At 42.0% G+C, this 9,010-nt stretch overlaps 1 protein-coding gene across 1 annotated transcript in view; it reads right to left on the bottom strand.

Moving 5' to 3' along the window:
- Positions 1-270: 270 nt before the first annotated feature.
- Positions 271-9,010, bottom strand: part of Slc12a8 (solute carrier family 12 member 8) — a 120,040-nt gene continuing 111,300 nt past the window's right edge. Inside the window, exons 13-14 of the mRNA XM_090332207.1 lie at positions 4,257-4,317; positions 271-668 (exon numbers count right to left, since the gene is read on the bottom strand). Coding sequence (XP_090188333.1) covers positions 506-668; positions 4,257-4,317 — 224 coding nt within the window. The 3' untranslated portion in view covers positions 271-505. The remainder of the gene's footprint in view (positions 669-4,256; positions 4,318-9,010) is intronic.

Genomic DNA, 9,010 nt, shown 5'->3' with positions numbered 1-9,010 from the left:
CAGGTTCCTATATAGCACACAGGAATTAAGGCAGGTCAAGAGAGGGCAAAGGTGTAAGACGGGCCACCTGTGGTTTGTTTGCTCTAGTGTAAACCTTAGTTGAAAAGAGGATGGTGGGGTCACTCGTGTGTGTGTGTGTGTGTGTGTGTGTGTGTGTGTGTGTGTGTGTTTAGGAAAAATTTCCTGTTCTGGGCAGTGGCCAGATGACTGGATAGGCAGAAATTAATATACAATAAAATTAAAACATAACATTTATTGTGGCCTTCTGTACAAACAATCTAGTTCTGGTTCTCCATGTGTGATCCTCCTGGCACTCCAGGTGGAACTCTTCAGGTTAGGTGCCACTGCCATTCAGAATGCTGCCTGCCCTCAGTTGGAGGTGGCACTGCAGACCAGAGGCAATTTCTGCAGTCCAATGAGCCAGTGGGAGGACATGCCATGGAATTTCTTATGGAGTAGAAGCAGGTTGGTCGAATTGCTTCCACCACCGTGCCCAGGGCAGCTTCTAAAAAGGAGGCATAAGCTGTTCCCGACTCACGAGGGAGGAGTGGTGGTAGCGGTCCCGGGAGGCGAAGTCTGCATTCTCCTGGGTAAGCTGAGTCATCGCCATGTCAACCCTGGCCGGCGATGGTGCCACAATGATCTGCTCCCGGGGGAACTGCACACTCCTTCAGTGAGACAGGACAAGTGAGAAGGACTCTACCGTGGATGCCAGTCTGCTCTGGATACACATCATCTGTACCCATGCCACAAGTGCTCGTTAAAATCTTTAATCACCTATTGAGACCTACATGTGCAAAAGTCTGTGATCTCAGAGTGGGAGAAACAGAGTATCAAGGCAAGGAGAGTAAAAAAGTATAAAACTGGGCCAGGAGTGTGGCCTAGCATGCACAAAATCCTGGATACCGTATACATAGAAAAGCCGCAAGTGGTGCTGTGGCTCAAGTGGTAGAGCTCTAGCTTTGAGGAAAGCCCAAAGGCAGTGTCCAGGCCTGGAGTTCAAGCCCCAGAACTGGCAAAAGAAAAGTAGAAAACTGTGCTTCATGATAGGAGATACACACAAATGGAGTTTTCCCCTTTCAAATGGTGTCATTTGAGGGCTCTATGGCTTGTTTTTTGTTTGTTTGTTTGTTTTTGTCAGTTGTTGGACTTGAACTCTGGGCCTGGGCATTGTCCCTGGGCTACTGCCCTACCTCTTGAGCCATAGCTGCCACTTCCTGTTTTCTGGAGGTTAATTGGAGATAAGAATCTCATGGACTTTTTTGCCTGGGCTGGCTTTAAACTGATCCTCAGAACTCAGCCTCCAGGGTAGCTAGGATTACAGGCGTGAGCCACCATGCCTGGCTTGATCTTTTTTGTCAAAGGAACTAACAGAATGAAGTTGGAGAATTGAAGAGTGCAAAGTTCAAGCCCCAGTACCCGCATGCACATACACATGTGTGCATACACACAGATTCATCGGAAAGCAAGTTGAATGAGGAATGATTTCTAGAGAGCTAAGATTTATTCAGCAAGTAGCTAAGCAGAAAAGCACAAAAGCTTTGGATGCTAAAGTAGCCTCAAGACAAACAGTGAGTTCCAGTATAGATCCACAGTCGCTGAACTCTTTGCACATGGCTGGAATGCACTGGTAAAAACAAATATTAAGAATATATGAGACACACTAGAGTAAGAAGAGCTCAGGCCAACAGCCAAGGAAGCTATAACACAGATCTAATCCCAACCCTGTCCCTAATCAGAGTAGTAAGTGGTCTCCTGAAACTGTGTCTCTAGTGCCTCTACGTTCTTAAGTCTTTCTCTGAGGCACAGATCTCTTAAAATCTTTAAGACAATCAGTTATCAGTGACTCAAACCTGCAATCCTAGAGACTCAGAAGGCAGAGACTGGGGATGGTAGTTCAAGGCCAAACTGGGCATAAAATTTGTAAGATTCCATCTTGATCAATGGCTGGGTACAGTGGTGAACACTTGTCATTCCAGAGACAAAGGCAAACACCAACAAGCGGATCATAGTCCAGGCTACCTGGGTATAAAGCAAGACCCCATCTAGAAAATATCCAACACAGAAAGGGCTGATAGCAGCTCAAGATGCAGAATATCAGCTGAGCAAATACGAGGCCCTGAATTCAAACCCCAGTAACTCTACCGCCATCAAAACCAGCTATTGTGCTCAGATTAAGGTTTAATTGTTCAAATCACTAATATATTTGAGAATTGTAAAAAAAAAAAAAGTAGAAATCTAATGTCATTACTATGTCAGAAACAAGTTTCTAAAATAGAAACTTCAACTGATTCACTGAAAAACGTGTCTATATCGAGGTTTGGGTCGCATGGCGAAGGCAGTAGAGCCATTTGTTGAGACCATATATAAATTGCCTAGAGTAACAGTCCTAAAAACTGAATTAACTGCTATATGGGCTGAACTTTCAAAAAGCAGAAATGACCAAACTTCTAAACCAATCAATTCACATACTTTTGTTGCTATTGTTGTTGTGTGTTTGTGCTAGTCCTGGCACTTGAACTTAGGACCTGGGTGCTGTCCTTGAGCTTTTTACTCAAGACTAGTACTCTACCACTAGAGCCACACCTCCACGTCTAGCTTTTTGGTAGTTAATTGGATATATAAGTTTCAAGAACTTTCCTGCCCAGGCTAGGTTTGAACCACAATCCTCAGGCCTTAACCTCATGGGTTACTAGGATTATAGGCAGGAGGCACTTGATATATGTTTTTTACTAATTCTTTCCTGAGGAGGAAACATTGATACTTTTTCAAGGAGTAGGGTTGAGACAGGTCTTACTGCATGTCCTAGGATAGCTTGCTTCAGCTTATGTGCTAGGATTATAGGTGTACCCCACCATATCTGTTTTCTAGTGTGAGTGGGGGGTGGGTCATAGGGCTTGAACTGTGGGCCTGGGTGCTGTCCCTGAGCTCTTCAACTCATTCCGGTTTTCTGGTGGTTAATTTGAGATAAGAGTCTCATAGACTTTAGTGCTGGGGCTGATTTTGAAATTTGATCCTCAGATCTCAACCTCCTAAGTAGCTAGGATTATAGGCATGAGCCACCGTGCCCAGCTTTGGGTGTGTGTATGGGGGGGTCATGCTTTGAGAAAAGTTCACAGGACTTCATCACAGCGGAGCTGAGACTAGAGGTGAACACCTGTTATCTTATCTATGATGGAAAGCCTAAAAATGGTGGATCTCAGCTCAGGTGCATTTCCAGACAGGAAGTAAGACTTTTTTGTGTGAGTCATGAGGCTTGAACTCTAGGCCTGGGTGCTGTCCCTGAGCTCTTCAGCTCAAGACTACTGCCCTACCCCTAGAGCTTCAGTGCCACTTCCCATTTTCTAGTGTTTAATTAGAGGTAAGAGACTCACGGTCTTTAGTGCCCAGGCTGGCTTTGACCTAGATCCTCAGATCTCAGCCTCCTGAGTAGCTAGGATTACAGGCGTGAGCCTAGGCGCCTGACTAGGAAGCAAGATTTGGTCTCAAAAAAAAAAACAACTCAAGCCAACAGTGCCAAAAACATAGCCAGAGGTGTGGCTCAATGGTAAAATATCTATCTAGCAAACATGAAGCTCAGAATTCAAACTCCCATATTGTTGAGAGAGAAAGGGTGGGGGGGAGGAAGGAAGAAGAGAGGGGAAGGGAGGGAGGAAAGAAGGATGAAAGAAAAAGAAAGGAGGAAAGAAGGAAGGAAAAGGAGGTGAGGAAGTACTGACTCTTAGGGCCACATAAAACTTCCCTTCTCTATGAGGCTCTCCCTTGCCTGTGTATTTGAAGATGGACGTTCCATAGCAATCCTCCCGGGTTTCTATTTTATTTCCATACTTAGCCTGATGTCAATACAGTGATGTCAGCTTCCTCTGACTTCAGACAGAAGAATTGGCTCTGGTCTTAGATTTCATGGGCCCTTCACCTTGCATATGATTAAGTATTGACATTAACGTGTCTTAGACCTGTGATTCTCTTGACCTGGGACTGGAGCAATCAGGTTCTAGACAAAGCCTCTGCCCCTGATGACTAAGGATAAGAAGGGAAGCAGACATGAGCCAGAAGAAGCTTTGAGGAGCTAAAGCTGGGCATAGGGTGTGGTGGAGGACAATAAGGAGCAAAAGGTGAGCATCCAGGAAGTGTTCCCTTGTCAGTTCCCACACCACAGTTGAGGCCCAAGGCTATCTGGGATGGGTAATGCTTCACACTTCCCAGGACTCTGGGGCACTCATTCAGACAGGTACCAGCACCAGGTGGGCATATACCTGCAGGAAGGGATCAGAAGAGACTTCATCCACTGGAAAAAGCTGAAGTTAGAAGCTGATCCTGCAAGAGGGACATAAAAATAAATGTTTATAAAGGCTCTACATAGGCACCCTGAATTGAAATCATTATCGGGCAAATGTGTGATCTTAGCACACACCCAAGTAGACATATACAAGTAAGTGCGTGCGCATACAAAGAATAAGCACATTAAATTTTTTTTCAATCTAATGAAACAATATTCATTGTTATATTCCCTAATAGCTTACCAAATATTTTGTACCCATATATCGTTTGCAAAACTGTTATAGTGTGCCAGTACTACGACGTGAACTCAAGGCCTGGAGCTCTTGCTGTGGTACACTATTGTTTCAGCCATGACCTCACTTTCATCTTTTTACTGATTTTGTTTGTTCAGATAAAAGCCTCAGGAATTTGTCTGTGTAGGCTGGCCCTGAACCTTAATTCTTTTTTTTTTATTAAAGAATTTATTAACACTGATTTTTACAGCATATTTCAAATGTCATGTTTAACAAACAAGTATTCAAGAAGGGAATCTATATAGAATCACTGGCACATAGATTTTAGAACATAATTAAAATTAAGCTGAGGGTTTGTATGTTATAGGTACATATTAATATATGTAATAGAACATTATGTCTATAGAGCATGTAGCCCATCATAGATTTTTATGTCTATATAGTTATGTTTATAACTCCAAGACTATGTCCATAACCTTAAGTACCCAAATATTGAGTCATCGCTCTTGTATTGTTTGGATCTAATATCCATATATTAAGGATTCCATGCATTTTTTTGGTTCCTTTCGCCTTATCTCACTCAACATAACTTGCTCTAATTTCATCCACTTTCCTGTGAATGCCATTATTTTATCTTATCTATTGGCTATGTAGAATTTCATTGTTTATATCTACCACTTTTTTATGTCCATTTTTTGTATCCATTTTGTATCCATGACCCACATTTTTGTGGGTCATGGGGCTTGAACTGAGTTCTTCAGCTCAAGGCTACCGCCCTATCCCTTGAACCAAGCCCCACTTCCCCGTTTTCTAGAGGTTAACTGGAGATAAGAGTCTCAGGTCCTGAGCTACCCTGTCCAGCTCTCTGAACCTTAATTCTTATCCTGAGTAACTAGAATTATAGACTAGAATTATGAGCTACCATTGCCCAGCCTCCCCGCTCCCCCCAATTTTTAATTCCAAAAATTTCAAGAAAGAGACTGAATAAAGTGCTATTAAAAACAAACAAACAAAGAAAAACCTTCTATTTTGGGGCTGGGATTGTGGCCCAGTAGTAGAGTGCTTACAGAGAATGTACAAAGCCCTGGATTCGATTACCCAGAACCACACACATAGAAAAAGCCAGAAGTGGTGCTGTGGCTCAAGAGGCAGAATGCTAGCCTTGAGCAAAAAGTGTCCAAGGACAGTGCCCAGGCCATGAGTTCAAGCCCCAGAACTGGCAAAAAACAAACTAACAGAAAACTTCTATTTTAGTAATTTAAAATAATGTGATGAGCTGGATGCAGTGGCTCATACCTGTAATCCTAGCTACTCAGGAGACTGAGATCTGAGGATCCTGGTTCAAAGCCAGCCCCAGCACTAAAGACCATGAGATTCTTATTGCCAATTAATCACTAAAAAAAGGGGAAGTAGGGCTGTGGCTCAAGGATTAGGGCAGTAGCTTTGAGCTGATATGCTCAGGGACAACACCCAGGGCCAGAGTTCAAGCCCCATGACCCATACAAAAATTGCAATGATATTAATTCTTAGATTCACACTTGTATCAAACACATGGTATTAAATCCCCCATTGGAACACAGGCTCTAAGAGAAGAAATATGGTTGCTTTTATCCTTATAAATCTCACAGGAAGGAAGTTTTCAACAGTATTAAGCCAATCAAATAGTTTAACATGTAGAATTGTTAGAGGTGAAGTGTAAAATGAGGTTGTTATTAATATTGGCCAAATGATCCTAATATCAGACTTGCTGATTTGAATGGAAATTATTAATTTTTTAAAAAAGGAAAAAAACCGGGCCAAGAGTCTGGCCTAGTGGTAGAGTGCTTGCCTAGCATGCACAAAGACTTAGGTTCAATTCCTAGAAAAAAGCCGGAAGTGATGATGAGGCTCAAGTGGTAGAGCGCTAGCCTTGAGAAAGTCCAAGGACAGTGCTCAAGCCTTTGAGCACAAGCCCAGGACTGGCAAAAAAAAAAAAAAAAAAAAGGAAAAAAACCCTTATTTAAAAAAAAATCAACAACCCACTTTATACAATAGCTTTAGAAAAAATAAATACAATTTTAGAAAATCTTTTCTCTAAATTAAACACACAAATATAGTAAAAAAAAAAAAGTTTTTTGAATTGGGTATTGATGGTCATCCCTATAATTTTAGCTCTGAGTCAAAGCTAGCCAGGGCAAGGAAAATCTGTGAGACTCTTTTCTGTTTTTGCCAGTCTTGCTTGAACTCAGAGCCTGGATACTATCCTTGGGCTTTCTCAGGGCTACTAAGCCACAGCACCACTTCCGGCTTTTTCTCTCTGTGTGTGTGTGTGTGTGTGTGTGTGTGTGTGTGTGTGTGTGTGTGTGTGTGTGTGTGTGTGTGTGTGCTTCGTGCATGCTCCAGAGACTCTTATCTCCAAATAATCACCATAAAAGCTGGAGATGGAGATTTGAGTGGTAGAATGTTACCCCTGAGCAACAAAAGCTTAAGAACAGTGCTCAGGCCCTGAGTTCAAGCCCCAGTACCAACACCAAACAACACACCAAAAAAATTTTTTAAACCAAGCACTAGTGGCTCATCCCTATAATCCTATAATCGTAGCTACTCAGAAGCTGAGATCTGAGGATCCCAGTTAAGGCATCCCAGACAGGAGAGACTGAGGAGATGCCTGTCTCCAATCAACCAGCAAAAGGCAGGAAGTGGAGCTGCAGCTCAAGTGCTGGAGACTTAAGGAAAAAGAAGAAAAAAGGAAAGAAAGAAATTGATTTGATCATGTTCAACATATGAAGCTGACAGCATGTTTACTCAGTTTCATTTAAGGTTCTTACTAAAGGAGACATAAATTTTAGATTTACTCTATCTGCAATTGCGAAGAAAAGATTTCTAATGTATTTAGAGAATCAATATATACTGTCAGAAATCAGAAAGTAAAATGTACATTAAAATGTTACATTTTTACGGACTGATTCCATTTAGATTCTAAATTATATAAATGTTGGTTGAGCATTGGCCTGTAATTTTATTTCATACTTTATGGAACCAGGTTTCTGGGAAACTTAAATTTCTTAAAATCGGATTTATTTCTAGCAAAAAAAAAAAAAAACCCAAACAATTAAAATCTCACAAATAAACATTGATGTAATCACTATGTCAATTAAAATACTTTCAACCCAGCTGAGTGAGGTGGCTCACACCTGTAATCCTAGCTACTCAGGAGGCTGAGATCTGAGGGTCACAGTTCAAAGCCATCTAGGGCACAAAAGGACCTGAGACTCTTATCTCCCATTAATCTCTAGAAAATGGGAAGTGGCACTGTGGCTCAAGGGTAGGGCAGGAGCCTTGAGCTGAAAAGCTCAGGGACAAGGCCCAGGCCCTGAGTTCAAGCCCCATGACCATAAACACACACACACACACACACACACACACACACACACACACACACACACACACACCACAAAACACATTCAACCCATGAAACTAGCTGGTATAAGGGCCTCTCCTAGATTATTTTCATAAAACCATTGTTTTTAATCCATGCAGCTTTAAGTATTGGAGTAGATTTCCTTCAAAAATATACATCAAGGGCTGGGAGTTTGGCCTAGTGGTAGAGTGCTTGCCTAGCATGCACGAAGACCTGGGTTTGATTCCTCAGTACCATATACATCGAAAAAAAGCTGGAAGTGGCGCTGAGGCTCAAGTGGTAGAGTGCTAGCCTTGGAGCAAAATAAAGTCCAAGGACAATGCTCAGACTCTGAGCTCAAGCCCAGGACTGGCCAAAAAAACAAAAACAAAAAAACAAAAAAAAAAACCTTACAAAAAATATACATCAAGCTGGTTCTAATTCTGGTATACTAATATTGTTCTGGTTCATATAATTTAGATTTAAAACAACTCTAAGCTGAACCACAGAACTTTCTCAAATAGGTTCTCTAATGTATTTTCAAAACAGCTCTACTTTTGAGGAAAATAAACATTAAATGATGTGTTATGGTTTGAACGTGTTCGAAAATTCATGTGCTGGGAACTGAGTCCACAATGTAACAATGTTCAAGGCAGAGGTTTTTAAGTTATTAATCCCCATGAAGGAATTAATGCTGTTATTCTAAGAACATGTCAGTTACCACTAGAGTGAAGGACGAGGTCAACTCTCTTCTCTCTTCTTATCCCTCTCCCTTTCCTTCTCCTTTCTGTTCCACTTTCTCCCTCCCTCTTCTTTTTCCTCTCTCCCTGCCATGTCATGTGTTCCTCCATGTTTCGATGCAGTTAAAAGACCCTGGCTACAAACAGCCCTTCAATCTTGGATTGGGTCATGGGGCTTGAACTTTGGGCCTGGGCGCTGCCCCTGAGCTCTTCAGCTCAAGGCTACAGCCCTACCCCTGAGCCACAGTGCCACTTCCCATTTTCTAGAGATTAATTGGAGATAAGAGTCTCACATTCTTTAATGACTGGGCTGGATTTGAACCACAATCTTCACATCTTCTGTATTCTTGATCCTCTGACATTTCAGACCTTGATCT

Source organism: Megascapheus bottae, chromosome 1 (genome assembly GCF_031878675.1).
Source record: "Megascapheus bottae isolate mThoBot1 chromosome 1, mThoBot2.hap1, whole genome shotgun sequence".
NCBI lineage: Eukaryota > Metazoa > Chordata > Mammalia > Rodentia > Geomyidae > Megascapheus > Megascapheus bottae.
Note: the sequence above shows the minus strand (reverse complement) of the source record. Positions and strands in the feature narration are given on the sequence as shown.